Source organism: Glycine max, chromosome 2 (genome assembly GCF_000004515.6).
Source record: "Glycine max cultivar Williams 82 chromosome 2, Glycine_max_v4.0, whole genome shotgun sequence".
Taxonomy (NCBI): domain Eukaryota; kingdom Viridiplantae; phylum Streptophyta; class Magnoliopsida; order Fabales; family Fabaceae; genus Glycine; species Glycine max.
In genome coordinates this window covers 40,761,772-40,785,101 of record NC_016089.4, presented here as the reverse complement: position 1 = coordinate 40,785,101, position 23,330 = coordinate 40,761,772, and the positions used below count along the sequence as shown (strand labels likewise).

At 31.8% G+C, this 23,330-nt stretch overlaps 3 protein-coding genes across 4 annotated transcripts; all 3 read right to left on the bottom strand.

Moving 5' to 3' along the window:
- Positions 1 to 785: 785 nt before the first annotated feature.
- Positions 786 to 4,207, bottom strand: LOC100783799 (uncharacterized). Of its 2 annotated transcripts, XM_003519100.5 has the most exons (7): positions 3,824 to 4,207; positions 3,555 to 3,596; positions 2,173 to 2,255; positions 1,987 to 2,088; positions 1,664 to 1,878; positions 1,409 to 1,503; positions 786 to 1,318 (listed from the first exon to the last, which is right to left on the bottom strand). In XM_003519100.5, exons 1-7 carry the CDS (start codon positions 3,963 to 3,965, stop codon positions 1,065 to 1,067), a joined length of 933 nt encoding a protein of 310 aa, XP_003519148.1. In that variant the 5' UTR covers positions 3,966 to 4,207; the 3' UTR covers positions 786 to 1,064. The 2 variants fall into 2 exon arrangements, with proteins under 2 accessions (XP_003519148.1, XP_040863813.1); XM_041007879.1 differs by lacking the exons at positions 3,555 to 3,596; positions 3,824 to 4,207 and adding an exon at positions 2,500 to 3,547.
- Positions 4,208 to 7,051: 2,844 nt separating this feature from the next.
- Positions 7,052 to 11,879, bottom strand: LOC100787686 (leucine aminopeptidase 1). The gene is made up of 10 exons (XM_003518172.5): positions 11,606 to 11,879; positions 10,946 to 11,360; positions 10,659 to 10,853; positions 10,287 to 10,512; positions 9,719 to 9,845; positions 9,276 to 9,371; positions 8,699 to 8,776; positions 8,201 to 8,261; positions 7,806 to 7,993; positions 7,052 to 7,410 (listed from the first exon to the last, which is right to left on the bottom strand). Exons 1-10 carry the CDS (start codon positions 11,792 to 11,794, stop codon positions 7,273 to 7,275), a joined length of 1,713 nt encoding a protein of 570 aa, XP_003518220.1. The 5' UTR covers positions 11,795 to 11,879; the 3' UTR covers positions 7,052 to 7,272.
- A 4,169-nt stretch (positions 11,880 to 16,048) lies between these two features.
- LOC100783263 (probable GMP synthase [glutamine-hydrolyzing]) lies at positions 16,049 to 20,218 on the bottom strand. The gene is made up of 5 exons (XM_003519099.5): positions 18,921 to 20,218; positions 18,213 to 18,270; positions 18,033 to 18,116; positions 17,739 to 17,880; positions 16,049 to 16,712 (listed from the first exon to the last, which is right to left on the bottom strand). Exons 1-5 carry the CDS (start codon positions 19,384 to 19,386, stop codon positions 16,347 to 16,349), a joined length of 1,116 nt encoding a protein of 371 aa, XP_003519147.1. The 5' UTR covers positions 19,387 to 20,218; the 3' UTR covers positions 16,049 to 16,346.
- Between the last annotated feature and the right edge of the window lie 3,112 nt (positions 20,219 to 23,330).

Here is a 23,330-nt window from a genome sequence, read left to right as displayed (position 1 = left end):
TGGCTCCACTCAAACTCGATTCTCATACTTTGAATTAACTCGAACACTTCTGATCATGGATTGTCTGTTAAGTGATTTTTTTCTATTTTTGTAATTATACCTTGAAATTTATATCTTTTTTTTATAAAAAACTTATATCTAATGTTGAAGATGGCAAAACTCAAAATTTTATTATTTGATTGGATCGAATTTCGACTGCAATTTTAAAATTTGATTCAATTCAAACCAAATAAAACATAATATTTCAAGTATTATTTGAAATTTCTTTATTTTATTTTAAAATTAATTAAAATTTAATCCCCAAACAAGTCATTTTAATGTATATTATTTTAAAAGTTAAATTTTTTCTCTCATAACTTACACAATGTTGTAACAATTAATTAATTAAATTTTTAGTCCCTCATCTTTTCTAGATTCTAATTTTTAGTCCCTCATTTTTTATATATAACTTTTATTCCTTTATTAATTTTCTATCAGTATTTTTAGTCCTTCTAAATTTTTTTGCTTATTTTTAATTCCTTGTTTATTTTTATTGCTGAAAATTAGTCATTATTTTACCAGTTTATAATTCCTAGTTTATTTTATATTTGGTGGAATAAATTTAAAAAATTTAGGGAACTAGAAACAATTCATTACCAAATCGTTAGTATTTAATGACATGGATAAAAGAAGAAAAGAAAAAAAAAAAACTAGTCATCATGCGTATATGACGAATCTGAAAAGCACGCCCCTTCAAACTTCAAGGACAAAGTTGTGTCAATATAATTCAATCGAAAATTGAAAGAAACAGCAGGAACAAATTAAATTTATAAGCAAATTAAATATGATTCAATACATGATCCTCAATTATGGGGGGCAGTATTCAGCTAACAAATTTTGCTGACAATGATGTGTCCACATTTTTCAGAAAAACATAAAGCATACTTCAAACTCTTCCCTCCCCTCAATACCCCTACAAAGTACAAACCCCAATTTACCTACAAAATACATTCATGATGGACAGCTATAAAAAGGAGAAGAAGAGCACCACAAGGGAAGCACCAGATATGGCAAGAAAAAAGAATTTAGCTATCTTCTTGTACAGGTGATTCTAGCATTCTTACAGTGCGAGGAAGCATAAACTCGGCAAATATAGGAAAATGAGATGATGGATAATACCCATCAATATTATCATTTACCACTTCACAAGAAACCGGAATCAAAGATCTACCTCTGAAAAGGATCCAATCAATGTGAAGATCCTGTGTTTGACGATCCCAGCAGAGGCAGAGAGCTCTAAAAATTAACTTGAGGAATTCAAGGGTTCCTTGTTTGTCACCTAACAGCACCAGACGGATAATACTCAGTAATAGCAGTCATATTATACTTAAAAAACAGAATGGCAGTCTATAAGCACAGAAAAAAGTACCCTTGAACCCATGATAAGTGTGGATTAGGGAAACATTTTTCCTCACACGAGCACTAGGCCATGCATCCCTCATATCCCCAACAACACCATGCTCTCTGCACTCGATTATGTAAATACACGGTGTAAAAGAATGACAAAATAGGTGACCAAGTACTAAAGGAAATATGAACTTGAGTTCATAACAGTAACATGATATAAACTTGAAATTGATAATATGAAACAATTGGAATATATGTATATGTAATAAGAAACTACCTTGATCTTCCAAGAAGAAAGCGTCCAGTAGTTGATTCCTTTTGTGTATTGAAACCTCCACAGTACACAACTGGTAGGCTAGGGGGTAAGGATGCAATGTGCTGCCATGTAAGTAAAGCACTTCGCCTACGGGCACGAGGACTAAACTCATCCATATTTGTGTTTACTATCTGAAATGAGAATCCAGGAGGCTCAACACCTTTCAGTTGAAATGTGTGGACATCATGTCAAGGAACCACGTGATCCAAAGGTTGTGCAACAAACGTAAAACACAGTTTGAAAACAATTGAAGCTATGATTTCTTTTCTAAATCATAAGGATATAGCCCATGTTGCAATGCAAGGAACTTCAGAACCCCATGACATGCTTCCAGGTACAGAGGGAGACTCAGACAACCAAAAGGTTCCACCTTCTAGAAGCTCGACCTTTATTTAAGGGGAAAAATATCAGTAAACCAATCAGTTAAATAAAAAATAATACCAGATAACACTGAAACTATCTCATAATACCTTTTCCTTATCATAGAAGATAGTGCAATGCTGGTCAGTAGTGTCTTGGGGCCCTTTCCGTGATATCCCAAATTGATCATAACCTGAGATTTTTTAATCAAAGTAAAAGAGAATCCATTTAGAAACAGAGAAATATTAAGCACAAAAAGGGGATGACTGGAATTGTCTATATAAAAGACAAGTCCTTCCATTAGAAAGAAAAATGTAACAAAGTGAAGTGAATTAATTATAATGTCTAACAGTAACTTGAGCCAGTGCTGAATAGAAAATAGAACCCTTCCTAATAATAGGATTGAAAATGAAGTCTCCACTTAATAAAGACCATACCCTTTTTCATTGCCTTGAGCAACAAGCACTACCACTGATATTAAAATAAAAGCCCTTTTGTAAACACCACCAGAGTTGCATTTTATCTTGTAAGCTCAACCCATCCAAGCAAGATTTTCACAAGTGAAGGAAAGACAAAATCGTAGGTATCATTCTTGTCAAGAGCATTCTTTTTCCTTACTATAGCTAGTTTCCCAGTGGTCATCAGGTTTCACTAAGTTGGCAAGTATGATTGATAACCACAATGTCATGATAATGGTATTTTCATGTTTCCTAGGACTCCATGCATCACTTGCTTTTCTTGCAGAACAATTTTATGAAGTAGTTTGGAAGCCAGCTTTAACATTAATTCATATTTCATGTTCATTAGCAAAGGAAGCCAGTCAATTTGAGTTAAAAATTTACAACATGTTCAAACTAAAGGGACTAAACAATAAAAGAAAAAAGGATAGTCAATAGAGAAAGATAGAATTATTTCCAGAAACTACTGGTACATAGCATAGCCATGCGTACACTTATCACTGCAAGATTGTTGGCTTAACAGACTAGCATTTCAGATATTTTGATCATTTTGACATTTTATAACAAGTGAAATCCTAATAAAGTTTTCCACAACACCTCTCCCACTTTCTCCTTGTATATAAACATAACAACTTTGAGTGCCTATTTACAGATTTAGATATAGAATCTTAGTTTATCTAACCTTTTGACATTTTTGAATGCACTACGCACTCATTTTAACACCACCAAATAATCTATTAGACAGGCATCACATAAGAACATCTGCATAGCAAGCATTAGTTTACTTAACATTCAAGCAGATTTTAAGCAACATGATGGATAACAGCACCTTATTGAGATATTTCTCTTCATAACCAGCACCATGTCATATAATCCTTCAACAAGGCCAAGGCTATGTATGGCCTATGGCACATACATTATGTCAAATAAGATACAAAATATGCTAGTGACCACATTATGCATGTAATGAATTTGAGGACCATAAATGAATCTTTTCAGAAGCTGAAGAACAACTAATTCAAAAGGTACTTCACCTGGCAAACCCTGCTGGAGAAAATCCAATTGTGCTTTCACTCCTGAATCCAGATGAAAAATAAAATAGAAAAAAGGGGATAAATAAATTGAATCATAATAACCAAAGGACAAAACAAACAAAAACAGATCAATCGATCTGATGGTAAACAAACAAAAACTTCATAACCATCTAGCAAGTTTCATCCAGAGGGATCAAGACCGAAATCGCAGAAAGAAGCAGCAAAGGAAGCATTTTTAGCAACCCCAAATGCAAATTAAGAAGAGAAACCTTGTTGGGTACAGAGGATGATGGGTGAGTAACTGGTAATAACGCTTATGCACATATCCCTTCTCTTCTCCCACGAATTAGGACTGTCTTGTGGCTCATCATCATGGAGATTGAAGGTCATCACAGTCAATGATACACTCATTTTTCTTCCCTCTCTATCTCTCCTTGCCCTTCTCTTTACTTCATAGCTGATCGAAAGAATAACAAATGCTTGAAGAAAGAACAAATGTTGAAAAGGTTGTCATGGTCTTATATATATTATAATCTTTGTCATGGAAGCACCCTTTTTCAACCAAAAACACCATACAGACAAAAAAGGGAGATCTTTTTCTTTTTCTTTTTTTTTTTCCTTATTTTGGTAGGTGTGAAGTTTGTGTGAGGTGAGGTACACCCCAAAATCCAAGGTCCAAGCATGTGTCTCCTTTCTTTCATTTGATTCGCTTTTGATTCATTATTATTTTATTTTGATAAATTAAATTTCAAAAGTTTTATTGATGTTTTATGTTTTTAAAGGTTTTATTTTAACTTTTTTTATGTTTTTGTAAGTTTTGTTTTGATACATTAAATTTTAAAAATTTTATTTTTATCTTTTATGTTTTCAAAAGTTTTATTTTAATTATTTTTTATAATTTTCATTAATTAACAAAAGTTAGTGTTATGTTAATTTTAAAATAATAAAATAATTAATTTAAAATAATGACGACTAAAAATCAAAGTAAGACCCAAAATCATCACCATAACATCATATCTAAAGTTTTTCATCATTGTTGAGATCCAATGTTTTTAATCTATATTGATATTAGGTAATGATGTGATTATGAGTGACGTACTGATATTTTTTAGTGGATAAAGATTGTAGATCTGAATTATTTGATGATGATGAATGTATTATTGTGAAGGTTGAGAATTCAAGTGTAAGATGGCTCTAATGTTTTGTTAGCTGGTTATGAAATTTGTAAAAGATGATAGAGATTAAAAAAGTAAACATTTTAAAGATAATAGGTTTTAGTCACTATTATTTTAAAATTTAATAAAATATTGACTAATGAAATTAGAATAAATGATCAAGATAAAAAAAACCTTCGGAAATATAAAAGATTAAAATTAAACTTTTAAAACTTAATATATCAAAAGAAAACTTTCAAAAACATAAAAAATCAAAATAAAACTTTCAAAGACAAAAAGATCAAAATACAACTTTTAAAACTTAATATACTAAAATAAAACAACACTAAAATATAATAGAAAAAAAAAAAAAACATTTAGCCCCTTCCTATTCCATGCCTTCTTCCATTTCCAAGTTCTACTTTACCTGCCATCCAAAATAAAGAGACGGGCTTAATTGTTTTGCCTTTCTAAAAAAATTTCCTTATTTTATTTTGTATTAAAAAACGGTAATTTTATTTCCTGATATTACTTATTTCAATTGCTGTCAAATTTAAATTTTTATGTCATTTTTATATTGGAAAACTTTTCATTTTAGTATTTTTCCTAATTTCTGTTAGTTATCACTTTACAGTGAGAATAACACAAATAAAACAAAAAATATATATGAATCAAAATAATAATAAAATAATTAAGAACAATAAAACAAGTACAACCTTATATTTGAAGAACAAAAATGCTTTTTTTTTTACTGAAGGGTAAGTCAGAAAATTATATAAATAAGGTTAAATATGTTTTTATCTTTGTAAAAATTAATTTTTATTTTGTTTCTTAAATTATTTTCTATGATTTTCATTCCTCTAAATTTTGAAATCATTATTTATATTTTGGTTTTTCCTCTCTTATTCGTATAAATTTGTAAATACACATAGAAACACGAGTAGATAGTTGAATTGTATTTTTTTAAAATATTTTCATAGATCTTTTAGAAACCGAAAGGTAGACAAACGAATGGATTATCCCAATGTGAATACACCCTTTTATGCAAAACTTAGTTTGAAAACCAACATTTTCAAAGTTTTCATCTTGGTCTTAATCTATGGTCATTGTATTAAAGTACTTTTGTATGTCTACTACCTTAAAACTATCATGTCTATTTTATTAATTTAAAATGTTTTTTACTGCATTATTTAAAATGTTTTAGTAGTAGCAACATATTTCATATTAATTAAAAGAGATTAATTGAATAAAATGTGAAACTTTCAAAACTGTGATTTTTAATAGATTTTAATTAATAAAAAAGTGTATTCAAAATATTAGTAAAATTTCTCATAAAGACTTAATTATGTTTCTCAAATTAGGAGGTATGATTTTTTTAGTTCCCAAATAAATACTTACATTTATTAGTCTCACAAATTCAAAAAATGTTCTTTTTACTCTCTCCTCAAATAAAAAATTACATTTTTTTAGTCTTCAAATTCTGAATTTTTTTCAAATTTGAGAGCTAAAAATACAAATTTTTATTTGGAGGACTAAAAGATTATTAATTTGAAAGACTAAACACATATTAAGACTCATTAAAAAAATACCACCAATCTCTTTCTTTTCGAGCACCAACCTTATTAAAAGGATATTTTTAATTATACTTGAAAATTCTGATTTAACTGTTTAAGGATATACTTTGAGATAAAATATAATATTTAAACATAAATTATAAAATTTCGAATGTTAATTAATTTCAGATTTTTTTTTTCTTTTTTACCCTATATTAAAGACAATTAGTGACAACGGCAACACATATATTAAATGATTCCCCTTTCTCCCTATGCTATTTTCATATAAGAGCAGGTTTAAAACAGCTATCTTAACAGTTATTTATTTCGTTTTTTTTTTCTTCAAAAGGTAATTATCACGCAGAAATTGAGTTACTCGTAAAAAGGTACAATTATACACCATTCAGCAAAAAAAGGGGTACTATTATACACAAACAATTAATTTGTATAACAATAGGCCAGTTCTTTAATGGTAACATCACCTATTGCCCTTCTGGGTTCTAAATTGTCTTTTATAATTGAAAAAAAAAAAAGAATATAGGTGAAAAATATAATATGCATATCACTTCTCTAGTTCTCTCATTAGTGTTATTCAAATTGAAAAATAACATCACATCACAAAAATGTCTCTTTACCTCCAAGTCATGTTTCTAAATCACCATGCATAGCCCCAAGAATGAATCCCTTTGATTACTTTTTTATAAAGGCATAGAATAAGGCTACAATTTTATATAGGATACTAGTATTACAATTGCGAAAGCCGACGGAAAAATATAAATAAAACAAACTATGAGAGGCAAACTGAATTATTGGTAAATGTGAAAAAACAAAAAGGTTGTTTTTTGTATCTAGAAAAAAGTTTGAATACACTAAAAAATGCCTCATTTTACCACATTTTCCATCCCTTTAAATAACTTATTTCATATAACCAAACCCCATTGAAGCACAAACATCACAAGATGAGCTTATCTCATCCTGTGTTTCACATACGATGTAACAAGATTTGAAATTTCAGTTGGCATTTGAAGCATTTTTCAAAACCCATTCCACTAAAGTAGCAATGCCAAATCCTGTTGCTGAGCGCTTCTTGTCATTCCACACAGGACCAGCCATGTCAATGTGCATCCATTGAACCTTTTCATCAACAAACTGAAAAGGAAAATTGTTTCAGAAACCGCTAACATGAATATGCAGTGGAACTACACAACAAGAAGCTAGACAACTGAGAAACACACTTTCATATTTACAATGCAGCTATTTTTTTCCTGCAATAATTCTCCTTAAATAATTGGTTTCACAGGATTTTTCTAAACTTCAAATTAGGATAGTTCATGCACCAGTGCACACACTTTATGTGGAACACTGCTTATCGGCTGTCAAAGTTTGCATGAAACACAATCACTTGGAGAAACATGGAGCAAGAAAATAGCAGTATATCATTAAGATATTATTAAACTTCCATGGTCATAAGCCATAACTTCCCAATAAGTTTGAGGAAAAAAAAATTAAGAACAACATGATTTATATCATGATTAAGTGCATACCTGTTTCAGGAAGAGAGCAGCAACAATAGCACCACCTTGTCGACCACCAGTGTTCAACATATCAGCAACTCCTGATTTCATTGTTTCCCAGTAACTTTCCTCTAATGGCAGCCGCCATAGTTTCTCCCCACTCACATCAGAAGCTTCAAAAACTTCCTTTGCTAGGTCATCACAGGGTGTAAACACACCTTCAAAAACAATAGTTTGCAATAGTAATCAGGATCAAGCATTTTCACAGATATATCTTTCAGGTCCAGCCTCTACCAGAGCTTATACAAATGCTTAGTGCTTTCGGTGCTGACTAAAATATTGGGCCCTTTTGTGTTTCTCACAAGCAAATATTGATATATGGTCTTAAAAAAAGTTGATGTAATAGAATTTTAGTTTATAATTACCAGCAATTGAGGGTCCAAGAGCAACAACACAAGCCCCAGTCAAGGTTGCCAAGTCAATAATCTGAGAGAACAATTGACCAATCTATTAGCACCATTCTAAAAACAAACCATACACCTACGAAACAATTTTTAAGCTTATGTAAATTGAAACCATAAACCAAAATATGAAGACAATAGAGTACAAGTGTGTAAATACAAAATGCCCAAAGTCAGCACTTTTTGCAATTTTTGAATAAACTATAAAGAACTGAACTTACCCCCAGATATTTTTAAAGAACAACAATTGTATAAGTTTATCAAATATTTTAATTGAGCTAGACAAATTAGAATGGTTCTCACAATTTCTCTAATTCTTGTTAGAAAAATAATTAATCACCAATACAAATACAATTTTAAATGCTAAGCAAATCTTTTGGGTGGGAGGCCTAGAGTTTTGATGATTTATGGGGATATTACAGGTATAGAAAGAAATAAATGCATAGCTGTATACAGTTATACCTTTTCAACACCTTGGTTACAAGCATATACCAGAGCATCTGCCAGGGTAAGTCTACCTTCAGCATCAGTGTTGTTAACCTACGGAAGATGTTAAGCCTATCAAATCCTCAGTACAAAAACGAGGTAAAGTACTACACATGTTCTATTAAATAAATCATCGAGGCCAAAACTCCAATAAATTGATTTTCAGTTTCATTGTATACATATATTTATATTTATTAGTACCAGATGTAGCAAAAAACAGATTTGCAATACAGATAGACTGAAAATGATAGTCATAGTTTCCATCCCAAAACATCATAAACGATTGAAGGGAAACTTTCCTCAAAATGAAATAACTTATGCATTTCATTCAAATGTTCGAACTTCGAATTAAATATTCCAATAAGCACCAATTACATTTTCATTATATAAGAAATACCATTGGACCATATAATATGTTTGTTTGCAAAAAATAAATACAGCAAAGTAATGGTTGAAACAGAAACAAAATCCACCAAATACTATGAGTCATATCACAAAAAAACTTAATTTTAACGTGCAAAATTTACAAATAAAAAATATATTAAATCCTCACCTCTATAGTCTTTCCATTTGAAGCTGTGACAATATCTCCAGGCCTCATACCTGTTCCACTTATCATATTCTCACAAGCTGCAACTATAAAATGAACCTGCACATGTAGGATTTTTAATCTGGGTATTGCATGCATTATTATTACCACAAAAGATACTACACAATATCCATCAGAACTCTAAACAAATTAGCCACCATAAAAGAAATGAAAACTGATGTTCCATAGGTTCATTACGGAAAACATTAGCTGAGCCTGAGACAGAAATCGCAATTGGTTTTACACATATGAACCCATGATTTGCCATATCCCACCCATCACCCCTAAGTAAAGCCTTGACATAACATTGAAAGATAGAAAGACTTAGGATACCAAATGCTAATCAATCAAACCAAATGATATTCTATGCAAAGAAAAAGTCATGACCAATGACATAAATGACTGACCTCCACCCCAAGAGGTTTGATTTGACCGAGAGCTTTTGCTGTTCCTAAAACTGCTGCTGAACCACCCATATCAAATTTCATGAGCTCAATTGAACAGCCAGGTCCAGTCTTGATGTTGTAGCCACCACTAATAATATGTAGACAACATAAGAAAATAAATCAAAGAGATTAATAGATGTTATCATTATAATGATGAATATTTTATTATATTGAATAAGAAAAAATAAAAATGATAAGACTTTTAACTTGTGGTCCATGTCTAATTATAAGCTTAAGAACCAGTTAAATAAGCTATGAGTTAACTAAAATGGCTTGCCAAACATGGAAATCCCATTTCAGATTGATCACTCTCTAATTGTAGTTATAATACTGAAATCAAACCACAATTGATCACAAGGGAAAATCCCAGTTATGAAGTTACAACATCATAACAAATTGAAGTTATAATGTCATACCAGATTCAATTTATAACACCAAAAATCAAAACCATGGATAACACACTAGGGAAATCCCATTTCAGATTGATCACTCTCTAATTGAGTTATAAATAAATAGGTCACCTATTTACCTGTCAAAAGTCAAACCTTTTCCAACTAATGCCAACTTGACATTGACAGGTCCACTCAGAGGTTTGTAACATAGATGGATAAAATGAGGAGGATTAGCCGAGGCTGCAGCAACACCCAGATAGGACCCCATTTTCAATTCTGCACATTGCTCAGAATTTAATATTTTAGCAGTGAAAACATCACTGTAGGTGGAAGCAATCTTAGCTGCCTCTTCTGCCAACACCCCTGAGGTAAACAAATCATCAAGCACAGATCAATTTTAGAGAAGCACAATTCCCTAACAGATATGAAATTGTCCAACTGCCAGCCAAACAACTGCAAGAACTAGGAACAATATATCATATCATATACATTCAAAGTGTCATATGAACCTGGTGTGAGCACATTAGCAGGAGAATTTACAAGCTCCCTTCCAAAGATAATTCCGGAAGAAACATCTCCTGCGTACTTCAGTTTCTTCTCCAGTTCAGGTCCTGTCCCAAGACCAATAAAGTCAATGGACCTTAGTGTTGATTTCTTTGCTTCTGATTTGTATCTATTATCTTCAAATAATCCCAGCACAGCCCCTGCCACATTTCAAGCCCACACATTGTCAAGCATAACTACAAATCACAAGCTTTTATACATATCAAACAAATCTAAACCACAAATTCAATACCAGAAGCAATTGCATAAGCAGTGCTAAGCTTTGATTGTGCGGAGAGTCCTTCAGAAGAGGCAAGAGCAACAGCAACACTGCTTGCTTGAGAAGACTTGGCAGCCGCCACAATGGCCTCGCCAAGACTCTTAAAAGGTGCAGGAGTGGAAGGTGACTGACCAAGACCAATCAATCCAACCCTTTTTGATCCAAGTCCTGTAATTCTAAGAACAGTTGACTGACCAACTTTGCCAGAGAAATCCTCTTCAGAAGAGGCTTCAGCTAATAAACCACCCAACTTTGAGTCAATCTTGCTCAAAATCACATTCTCAAACTTCGAGTTTGCATCTCTAGCCAAATCTTTTTCCGTAACACCCACTGCCAGAATGTCCCCTTTCCATTCCGTCACATCAACATCCTTAGCACCAAAAGAGATCTTCCAGGAATTTTCACAAACACATAAAACGCATTTTCAGTATCACATCAATAAACACACACATACACCAATACATTTAAAATCCAATCAGGCACCCCATAAAAAGTCAAATTCAAAAGTAAACCCCAAAACGAGAAAATCCACAAGTTATTAACTTTTTAAATCGTTAAAGCATATAAAGAGTTAAACAAAACATGGGCACGGAAGATTGAATGAGAAAAAGTAGTTAACGAGTTTAGACTGACCTTGGGGGTTTCGATATTAGAAGGGTGTGTGAGACCAAGAGTGGCACGTGCAAGAGTGTGCGACATGAGTTTCCTCGTTGGAGAACGCAGAGGGAATGCAGCGAAATGGAGGCGCGATGTGAGTCTAGTGAGAAACGGAGAAGGCGAAGTGGGTATGATAGAAACGAAAATGGTAGCAATGGCTGCCATTTCGGTGTGGGAGAGTGTACGTTATTTATAGTGAACCTTCGCCTCCTTCCATCTCTATCCTTAAATTTTTCGTCGCAATAATTTTACTATATCTTTCTATAAAAAGAAAGCATTAAATCCACCAAATTTTGTGGATTAATTATGTGAAATCGTTTCAGCTCACTCAATGATATTGAATATGAGTATGGTTAAATAAAAAAAATTATTATTTATAATAATTCTAAAGAGCAGTAAAAAAAGCTCATAATATTGAAAAAATAATATAAAATTTTATTGGGTACCCATGAGAAGAAATAATTTATTTTAGTAAAAATATCTTGTTTAATTCTCTTAAGTCATTATGCAACATAAGTAAGATTAGTATGTGGCTCGATAGATTAAAAAACATCCGTAATATTTGACTTGTGAAAAAAAAAGCAATAAAAACAAATAATCATAAAGATTGTCATATGAAAGATATTTTTAAAAAATATATATATTAAATAAAAATAAAATGTATTTAATATTAAAAAATATTTTTAATTTTATATTTAATAAATAAAAAAGTAATAATAAACGTCATAGACAAATTGATTTTTTTTTATTACTTAAGACAAATAGAGTTATTCTTCTCTTTATTAGTTTTCGTTTATTTAATCGTTCATTTAATATTTTTCTTCCTTTTGGAAAGATGAGTAACAAGACAAGAGACTTTCTTTACTATTGTCATTTTTAGCTTCCTCTCAATGCTTTCCATTGGATGCTTTGTCAGAACCCTTTGATGCAGCACCTTTATCAATTGCCACGCCATCATTTCCACATGAGAAATTATACTGTATAGTGCAAAAACAAATCAATATCATCAATAAAAATTATAAAAGAAAAGTATGGCTGATAGTAAAGAAAGGATTGATTTATTTTATGCTTTTAAAATATTTAATACATTGATTTTTTATTTAATATTTACTCTAAAGAATATTGAAAGAATTGATAGGATGATACAACATCATCCTTTTTTTAATTTGTAATAAAAATAAAAAAAATTATCATATAAAATAGTATTATAAGAACTGTCCAATCAGTGTCGGTTGGACAATGTTGAAAGTTTTTTTTGCACTTTACTCTTCTTTTATTCTTTCCTTCTCTTAGTTTTTCATTTAAAAAAATCATATAATATGCGGATCCCACTACTATTTAATGTATATTCATTCTTTTGATAAATAAGTACAAATGATAAAATAAGATTTTAATTGTTCATATTTTATTGCCATGAAACTATGGGCTGTTTTCCATTTTTTCCACCAAAAAAAAGAAAAAAACTATGGGCTGAGTGTCATACCACGTGACTGAAATGTCAGTGTTTGGGCCAGCTGTTTTTTTTTTTTTGGGGGGGGGGGGGTTAAAATTTAGCTTAATTTGGGATTTGTGATAAAAGTGAGAACAAAAGGCCAATTTTGGTCTGGGGAAATTTTTACCATTACACCCTCCTTCCTTTTTCCTACACCCCCAACCCTTCTTCCTTCCTCTCTCACTTCTCATTTTTCCATCACTTCTCCAATTCTTCTCTTCTTTCTCTTGTCTCCCTCAGACCACCCAACATGGTAATTTTTTTAAACACAACAGAATCATGTTTCTACTGTGTAACAAAAACATGATTCCATTATTTTATTTTCGAGAACACGTTATAATCATGATTCCGTTGTGTATCAATTTTGACACACAATGAAATCATGATTATATTGGATGTTGTTTTTTTTTTTGTAATTATGTTTTGTCCTAAATGGTTCTTTGTAGTGAATATATGAATTGGAATACATTTTTTTAGGCGAAGTTATGATGCCTCAAGATTTTGGAAACATGTATGATGATAATCAAAATGATTTTTACCAACCAATCAATAAGATGAAATTCTTGCAAATCAATAAAAAATGTTTGCAGATCAATTCCATAAAATGCCTAAAGATCTTCATAATGGGTTGGACATTGACCCCACCAACCTAATTATCTTGATTTTTCCAATCATTTCACAATTGATTACGTATATTGATTAGTTGGTGATTGATTTTATATTTGTGTATGTGAGCCATGCATATTGTATTGCAAATAATTTAATGAGTTCCTTAACAAGTGAATAATGACTGACGGACAAAACATAACAACGGAAACATGTTTCCATTGTTTTTTTCACAAAAAAATTTATAAAACAGAAACATGTTTCTGTTGTCTTTTTTTTTTTGCAAAAAAATAAAATAAAATTACAAAACAAAAACATGTTTCCTTTTTGTAGGTATACGACGAAAGTGTGTTTTCATTTTGTAAAGTGTATAAAAAAAATCTAACACCGGTTCCATTGTTACGTTACACAACAAACGTGTGTTTTTGTTACACAATTAGGAGTGGCAAAAATTTAACAATGGAATCATTATGTTCTTAAATTTTTTTCTCACCCTCATTTCCGTTTTGGTTTATATCATGGGACAATTTTAGGATACCACAAAAAGACACCCGCATGGGTAGTACCAATAGTAAAAGTAGGTTGTGACAATAGCAATTCCCTTTCCTGTTTTGGTTTATATCACTGTATGTATACCAAATACACAACAAAAACTAATTTATATTATGTTTTTTAATGAAAAAATACAAAGTGTCAACCTATAATACACAACATAAGCTATTTTTTGTTATGTATTTTAATGAAAATATACAGGGAGGTGTCATCATATAATACACAAAATATATTAGTTTTAATGTCAACATATAATACACAAAATATATTAGTTTTAATTTTCTATTTCATTTGAAATACACGATGAAATTTCATTGTGTAGTTTTTTATTTATTTGTGTGTAATATTTTATAAAATAATGTAGAACATGCTTGGATAAAGTTCTATAGAAGTATTTAAGGAGAAGAAAATAAAATAAAAAATGTTACTCCATAAACTATAATTAGCTTATGTATAAATCAATTTGTAAAAATTCTTTCTTAACTTTTTTAAAAATTAATTTTAAAGATATGCATAAATTAATTTTAACTTATGCATGAACTTTTTTCTTTTTTCATTTTTTCTTCTAATGTTCTTCTCAAGGCTTACAGAGAAGTTTATGAAAAATCATTCTATTCATCTCAGTTATGATTATAATTGGCTGTTCGAAATGGCTGGTATTATTATATTTAACGGGTAGAGATATTTGAAATACTCTAAAGATGTTGTTCTCAGTTCTGGCCATATAGCCAATGGACAATGTATGAGTCATATATAGAAAATATTCTTTTACTACCGATCTAAATTAATTGAGTCTAGTGTTGATATGCTTATATTTACTGCTAAGCTTGCCTACGTCATTTCCGAATCTTATAAAGGATTTTGGCTTATGATATATTTATCTCATGGTAGTAAAGGTTTCTTAAGTTGTAGGTTTTGTTGCATATTTTGTAATGTTTGTGGTAAAATGTAAATAGCTATACATGCAGACATAGATAACACCTTCCCTTTGATTGTGGTGGCTCAGTAATATGCTATCCGTTTTCTGCTAATGTTAAGAGTGATTTTAGCTGTCATCATGGAAAATATAAATCAAGATTCCTTACCTTGTGGACTTACGCTTCTGCAGCTGTCTTCACGCAGAAAAAAATTATGAGCTCATGTACACAAGACAAAAAATGTCATTATTCTCAAGAATTGTAAAAGACTAAGAGACACCACCACAACATTGAAATTTTTAAGATTTCGTAATTTATAGTAATTGGAATTGGTTTTTGTTTCTTTGTCCGTTTATACAAGTTACTCGAGCAAAAAGACAGAAAATTTTGATTTTGATTTTTGGAGGTAAACAGAAGGTTCATGATAAACAAGCAAACCTCAGACTAACGTGCGATGATGATGATGTGAGAACTCTGTCCTCCAGGAATCTACCCATAAACTTCGTTACTAGAAAAACGAGCCAAAAATGATATTGCGTAAGGTTGGGAAAGAAAAGGGAGCACAAAGAGATATGAGACATTGGTGGTGACAAGCCACCATCCATCACAATTAACAGTGGTGGAATCCAAACGTAGCAAACATATCTATCAAGAATGAGTAGTCTTGCTGCCAAGGTGACAAATAGACAAACGCCACTGTTCTATCATTGTCATCCATCTCAAGTGGGACTCATCAATCAGTTCAAACTCTAGCTAGCTAACCAACACAATGCATGCATAACGAGTGTAACTATAATCAGAATGAGACGGTAACAAAGAGCAAGGTTATATCTATCACCTGCTGCCACTGGCTTAATATAATAAAAGATATTTCTAATCACCGACATTTTTTACTGTACAAAAAATTGTACAACAATTTGCTAGGCCTCCCTCAAGAAGCCACATACAACAGCATGGGTAGTTAGGTACTCAATTGATTTAATTCAACTAACTATGCTTTCAGTTTCCGGGATTTCATGAGATGGGTACACAAGTTCTCCTCCATCATGACTCAATCTAAGGCCTAAGTAGTATGAATTGGTCTACTAGATGAACTGCAAATAGAGCCAGGATCTATATCAGCCAAGACAATTGTTGAGTCATCAGTCATTCACTCTGAGGATAAACTCAAATTGTCGATGGCAATGGACAGATCAGACTCCACATGATCACCCTCCTTTTGTTGAGCATCATCCTTGACGGCATTCTCTTCCTTCCCTTCTGCAACAGCCATACAATCTTGGAATCTGAAGCAACTGATGAGGTGGTCATTTGTTAACCCCACAACCTGCATGAAGGAGTATATGACTGTAGGGCCCACGCCTCGGAAACCTCTTCTCACCAGGTCTTTGCTAATAACATCAGCTTTTGGTGTTTTTACAGGAACCTGTCGAGGATATCGGAATCTGCTAATTATAGGCTTATGGTTCACAAAACTCCAAATATACTTGTCAAATGACCCAAACTCTTCTATGACCTGGCATCAGTAAAACCTGCAAAAAGTTAGTTGCAATGGTAATCATAACCATGGTGCAAATTGTGCAAACTGCAATTATGGCAGTTCAGTGAAAAAAGGGTATTGTAGTGTTTTATGTTTGGAAAAGTATCAAGACTGATAGGTGACTTGGGACATACCAGCTAAGCATGCTGGCTGGTTAAAGAATAAAAATAATTAGGTTGCATATCATCGTTGCAAATTAGAATAAAAGAAGCTCAGGCTGTACAGCGGATTACTATCATGGTTTGTCCCATATGGGGTCATACAAATTGAATAAGGGTCAGGACCACAACCCAATTACCTTTATTACCTAACCTACCTGACCAAATGACCATTAAACACCAATTTGAAGTCATTCAATCGATCAATGTGGGGGGAAAATGGGAAGAAAATATAAAGTTCTTTAATTGATTTTGAAGAAAACTCAACAGATCCCAAGGCAACTCCAATCTTTTTTAAAAAGAGAATAAAATGTGTTAATTATCAAAACAAAATTGAAATATCCTGTTTGCCCCAATTGTTTTTAAATCTGGCATTTATGTTCAAGTGTCTCCCTATTTTGTCAAATACTGATGCAGTTTGAACAAAATGTCAGACTTGATTTTCTTTTTAGGTATTTCCCCCAAAGATCAAGGCAGAAAATAAAGCTATTAATTTTTAAAAAATAAAGGCTTCCAAACTTGAAAAATATTAGGTATATGATTATTTTCCTAACTAGCATATCCTAATAAGGATAAACACAAAGGGACCCCAATATTCCTCTTAATTCATAGATCAGCAATAAGGAAGTACGAAGTACCACCTAGATCAGTTGTTCCCTGGACATGTTATTAAATCCAGGGACACCCAATACAGAACAATGAATTTAGGATATGACAGTGAAATAACACCAAGGCTGTAATCTTGTCTTTGAATGGTCCAACAATCAACAAGTAATGATGATCAACCAAAGAGTTTGCATATTCCATAATGAAGGTAGCAAAAGTCATGAGAAAACTAATATACCTTTGATATTTGACGTGCATTCTCGATTATAGCACGCAATTTAAGGTCAGAAAGTAAGGAGCTTGCAGTGGATCCCGGTGCCATTATCTTTTTCTCATTAAATTTTGAGATAGCAACTGGATCAAAGTCCGCAAAAACTTCCCTGCAATGAACTTTGTTAACAAAAATAATGTGAACAGTCAAAGCAAATAATGGACTACAGCAGAGGTAGCAGCCAACTGGTACGAGTTTGAGGCTACGAATGGATAATAATTCTAAAAAATAAATAAATTTAGAAATCTATAGAGGTAATACCCTAAAATGTGCCTCTTGCTTAGAATAGCTGGCCAAGTGAGTTCAGACAGTGCACTAGAAAGAACAAGAAGCTCAAATAGTTTCCTACACAAGATAAAGAGTGTCAAGCAAAATATAACAGCAAAAGACATATTCCTTTTCCAGCCATTATAACAAGATTAACTTTTGTGGATCACTTACTTGTCATCGTGTACTGGAACTCCCCATTCTTTGTCATGGAAGGTAGCATAACATGGTTCTAATAATATTGATAGGTAAACTTAGTTAGGAAATAGAACTTTGAAAAAAGCCAATTTAGTTCAGAACTTAAAACTCAAAACAAGAATTATAGATGAATTTCCAAGAAAGGTGTGGCTTGCGTACATTCATCTTCACCACTATCAACCTATATCTGGTTCATACCATACATTCACTTAGGATTCCCGATTTTGACTTTAATAGTTGAAAAATATCAACTAAAATTCACCCAAAAAAAACACCATATATTCGTTGCATGTTCTATTACACTGGCTTCAAATACAAACACATGCATGTTGTATTACATTTCAAGCAAATGAAAAGAACTCAAATATCTTAAATTGACAAAGCCGCCTTCACTCTCATTTCACATTAATTTATATCTGAAAGAATACAATGACATTAAACGGAGCTATACAATCAATTTTTATAGTAAGAAAATCTCAAACTTCAAGAACTGAAATACATACTGAAACCAAGTGAGAATCACACAATTCAACTACATCAATATGAGCACCAACAAGACCAGACAACAGAAACTATCTGTCAAAACTCAAAAGGCTTATAGTAAAACCAACTTACATCACAGCATAACAAGTCTTCTAAGTATAAATTAGGAGAAAGTGAAAGAAGATGGAGAAGAACACGAACCAGTATTGGGAGTGATCCAAGCACACCTCTTCTTGGATTGTGAGCCATGAGGAGGAGATTCCAACACACCATCAGAAGCAACACTTCTAGGCTTTGACACAGAGCGCTTCCTTGTACACCCCAAGCTATTAGACCGAGTCAATCTTCCGGTAGAAGCCCGGCTATGAAACGAGTCAGTGGATGCATCAGACGAACACGAAGCATTGAGAGACAAATTACAATGCAGCAACTGCTCGTGCCGGCGCAGAACACTCGCAGAATATGACTGAGGAGAAGCAACAACCGTAGACACTTCATAGGACTTCTTCTCTTTGGCCTCGTTGTACAATTTCTCAGCTTTCCTCAGTGGCTTTGAAGCTGGTTTCCGAGAACTCAATGGCCCCGTCTTGTTCCCAGCTGGTCCAAACACAGGCCTTGCAGCCTCTGAGTCACCAACATTCATAGACCTCAATCTGGGACCTGACATTAACACAATTTTTTTGGTTCAATTTCCTTTTTTGTTTGTTACTTCACCAGTTGCCCCTTCAGAGAATTGTGTCTTTTTTTCTTCTAACTATCCATCAACTACCCAGAAAGAAAACTCACAGAAACACCACTCTTGGAAGCTTAAGATACAAAAGAAAACTTGACCATTGCGAAACTTTTGGCGAACACCTGGTGTGCAGTGATGTGGGTTTCTAAACAGATCTCAAATTTTCACCTCAAATATGCACTGAACTCGGTATCACTCAAACCACGTCCAAAGCCTGCAATTTGAGAGGCATTGGGACACCAAAACGGCATTCTCTCTGAGACCCAGATTCCCAAATAAGCTCAAAACCCAGAAAGGTTGAAGCTGGGGATGGGAGCTGCTGACACAACAGGATCAAGTTGTTGACCCTTTTGAGCAAAGCTAGGGTTTAAGCTTAGTTGCACTGTGTCAGAGTTGAGGGTTTGGAAATGAGGCTGAAAGAGTCTCCAAATGTTGAAATTGCATTCTGCATTATGGAGAAGGAGGTTGCTCTCAGCACTGCAACCTCGCTTACACGCATTCCTCAGCTGAATTCATGCTTCTTTTATTTTCTTTCCTTTTTTTTTTCTTTCCCAGAAAAATAGCAAAGAAATTTTCCGGGAAAAGGGGTTAGGTTTGGGAATGAGAATAACAGAAACGTTGAAGATTGGAGAGAGAGAGAGAGAGAGAGAAAGAGAGATTTGATCAAAACAAACGATGATACAAAAAAAATGTAGGAGATGAGATGAAGTGAGAGAATGAGAAGAGAAAGAAAGAACGCCTCTTGAGTAAGTGACGCAAGTCCTTTAGAAAACGAAATTATTTAAAGTCAAGTCTGGTTAGAATTAAAAAAATATGGTACTGTATTTTATTCTTTCAAATAGATTCATTTATTGACTCTAACTAATTAGGTTAGCAATATTTTTTTAATATTAAAAAGTATAAAAGTGGTAAGAATAAAAAAATCACTATATTAAATATTTTAAATAAATGTGAAATAGCTTTTTAAATGTAAAAATCTTTTATCAACTTTTTTTTATATTTCTAACCAGTGGGAAGAGAGACATACCACTTTTCAAACTTTTTTTTTGTAAAATATTAAATTTTAGTTTTTAATCATTTTTTTAATAATTTAATATAATTAATTTGATATTAGAGTCTAAAAAAATAATAAGTGTAGTGAGTAGTTTAGAGAACAGTTAATGATAAGATAATCTAATAAAAATATGGATTAAAAAATGATTCACAGATAACTTCATCTCTTAAGTATATAATTAAGGGTTGTATTTCAAGTTCATGCATGTGTAAAACATCTATTAGAAGAAATTGATCTCATATAAATTTTAGTATCTTTAAGAGATTAGTATATGAATTTTTGCACCATTAAGGATTGAATTTACAGTTCATGCACATGTAAAACATATATATAATGGTTGGGTTTCAAGATCATGCATATGGAAAACATTTGTTAGAAAAAGCGGATCTCTTATAAATTTTAGTATTTTAAGATATCAGAAGAAGTAGTCCCAATTCTTGGTTGAGGAATATTTCGAGCTAAAAAATGAGAGAGAAATATTATTTCTAAGATTATTACCTCGTTAGTATTTATATCAAGAATAACACGAGGTTAAAAATATCAAGAATAATGAGTTTTAAAAGTTATAGTTAACCATCAAATTCAATTTTTGTACTTTTATTTTGTCGGTTACAAAGGATTAAGGTTTAGGAATGTTAATTCTGGATTACTTGGCTCATTAGGAACAAGTTATGGGTTAATAATTTTGAGTTGAATGAACTAAGTTAGAGTTTTCTTTTCATACGAATCCTTGATTGTTTGAGTTAACTAGGTAACTATTTTAAATTACAACAAAAATTCCTCATAAGAAAATAAGATAAGTGTAACGATAGGAAAAAAAAACAAAGGTATACATAGAAAGAAATATTATGTTTTTTCTTTTTTATTGTTTAAACAAGAAGAAATGACGATTTTTTTTCTTTTTTATTGTTTAAATAATTGTTTGTGTCATTGTTGGTTGTAAAAACTAAAAACCCTTTTATTCGAATTTTTTGTTTAGCATATCAGTAAGCACGGAACAAAAATAGTTACACTTTTCGACCTTTTATATTTTAAGATTATTTTTAACAATGCAAATATTTAGACAAAAAGGAAGAAGAATAGAGTGCAAATGAGAGAGGAAGATGTTCAATTCTATTCATCAAAATGCAAGTATAGGAGTGAAAAGAGAGAGAAATATAAAACTAACAAATAATAAGATTGAACTATCCTTATAAACAAGTGAAATAACAAAAATATATTTTATTTAACATATTTCCTCTAACTCAAGATGCATGCATCAATAGGAAGCATAAAAAGTTTAGTGGTTAAGAAATGGAAATAATCAATAGAATGTAATTTTGTAAACAAATCAACAATTTGCATAGAAAAAGAAACAAAAGGTAAAGTAATGGTCCTTTAAAGAAAGTAATTTAACAATTAATCTCAATATGTTTTGTGTATGCATACGGGTGATTTGTATGACACTTATATTATCACAATACATATGAATTAGTGTAAAGAGTGAAACATTCGTATATTCAAATAATCATCTTATCAAAATTATTTTTACAATAATAGATGTCATGATTCAGTACTCAACTTTAAAAGATCTAAATATAATTATTTGCTTCTTACTCTTGCCATAAATAAGATAATCCTCCCAAAGCATGCAAAGCTTTGTGGTAGACTTAGGATGAATGGAATCAACACCCCCAATCTACATTAGTATAAGCACGCAATTCCAAGGAAGATGAGAAAAACAGAAAGCTTTGAAGTTGAGTGCCCAAAAGATAGATAGCCAAGGATACAAAGAACAATGGCCCAATGAATTGTAGTAGAAGAAGCAATAAACTGACTAATTACATGCACAATATAAGCAATATTAGGTCTAGTAATGGTAATATACACCAAGCTCGCCAAATTTAAGCACAATCCAACGGTCTAATATTACAAATGGAAAATTTATTGTCCGGTGGAATACAAATTCTGTGAACTGCACTTCAATTTTTTCTCTTTTGTGAAAGTTGAGACTTAAATCAATCTTGTTAGATTAGTGGCGAGTATTTATATCTCAAACTTATCCTCTTTTACTATTTGCAATTAAGAAAAACATAACTTCAACCTTAAATCAAGTTGATTTTTTCCCATCAAAATTAGAAGGAGGTAACTCCATAAATCATTTACTATATGCAGAATGTGTTTGTTGACACTCCAAGTAAAGGAAATGTGAATAGAGAAAACAATCACAAGTCTTACTTTTATGTTTAGTCTTTCCAAGTCAAATTAGTTGTAATTTCACTGTAGATACCTGTAATTTATAAGCAATATCATATGCAGTAACCGAGTTTTGTATTATCAACCACCATATACCAACTACAAGGACAATCAACCACAATATTCACCAAAACATTAAAGAAAAAGTAAGTATAGTTTGCTTTGCAAGTAGAGACTAAAAAAACTAGTAATAAAATACAATTTCGGCAAGCTGATTTTCTAAGTTCAGTAGATGAAATAGGACTTGTGCGAATGTAGAAAGATTAGATTGGATGAGGAAAGCTTAAGGGGTTGAGTGCAAGTTTAGATTGTAATTCAAATGCCCTGAACCATATTTTGGAGACTGGAAACTATTTTTCATTTACAAATAACATGTTTAGCAAAAACACTCTTAAGTCAAAATTGAGCGTAATTTTAAATTCCAAACCATAATTTAAGTAACATTTTCTCGTTAGGCTAAACCATAGTTTACAAGCTATAATTTAAGCGCATCTAAGTAACCATCCAGATTTAAACCATTTCTCGTTCTTCTTGGTCAACAAAATCTTTTACCACAAGTATATGAAGAAAACACACTAATTGATCGTAT

What these genes read in the sequence shown, in the direction of transcription:
- LOC100783799 (XM_003519100.5), bottom strand. Translation starts at nt 3,965, where the DNA reads ATGAGTGTATCATTGACTGTGATGACCTTCAATCTCCATGATGATGAG. An exon ending in CATCCTCTGTACCCAACAAG is followed by an intron (nt 3,597 to 3,823) that starts GTTTCTCTTCTT and finishes ATCTGGATTCAG; the next exon opens with GAGTGAAAGCACAATTGGAT. An exon ending in TCTCCAGCAGGGTTTGCCAG is followed by an intron (nt 2,256 to 3,554) that starts GTGAAGTACCTT and finishes AAAAAATCTCAG; the next exon opens with GTTATGATCAATTTGGGATA.
- LOC100787686 (XM_003518172.5), bottom strand. Translation starts at nt 11,794, where the DNA reads ATGGCAGCCATTGCTACCATTTTCGTTTCTATCATACCCACTTCGCCT. An exon ending in CTAATATCGAAACCCCCAAG is followed by an intron (nt 11,361 to 11,605) that starts GTCAGTCTAAAC and finishes AATTCCTGGAAG; the next exon opens with ATCTCTTTTGGTGCTAAGGA. An exon ending in TGCTTATGCAATTGCTTCTG is followed by an intron (nt 10,854 to 10,945) that starts GTATTGAATTTG and finishes GAAATGTGGCAG; the next exon opens with GGGCTGTGCTGGGATTATTT.
- LOC100783263 (XM_003519099.5), bottom strand. Translation starts at nt 19,386, where the DNA reads ATGTCAGGTCCCAGATTGAGGTCTATGAATGTTGGTGACTCAGAGGCT. An exon ending in AGCAAGAGGCACATTTTAGG is followed by an intron (nt 17,881 to 18,032) that starts GTATTACCTCTA and finishes AGTTCATTGCAG; the next exon opens with GGAAGTTTTTGCGGACTTTG. An exon ending in ATGCACGTCAAATATCAAAG is followed by an intron (nt 16,713 to 17,738) that starts GTATATTAGTTT and finishes TACTGATGCCAG; the next exon opens with GTCATAGAAGAGTTTGGGTC.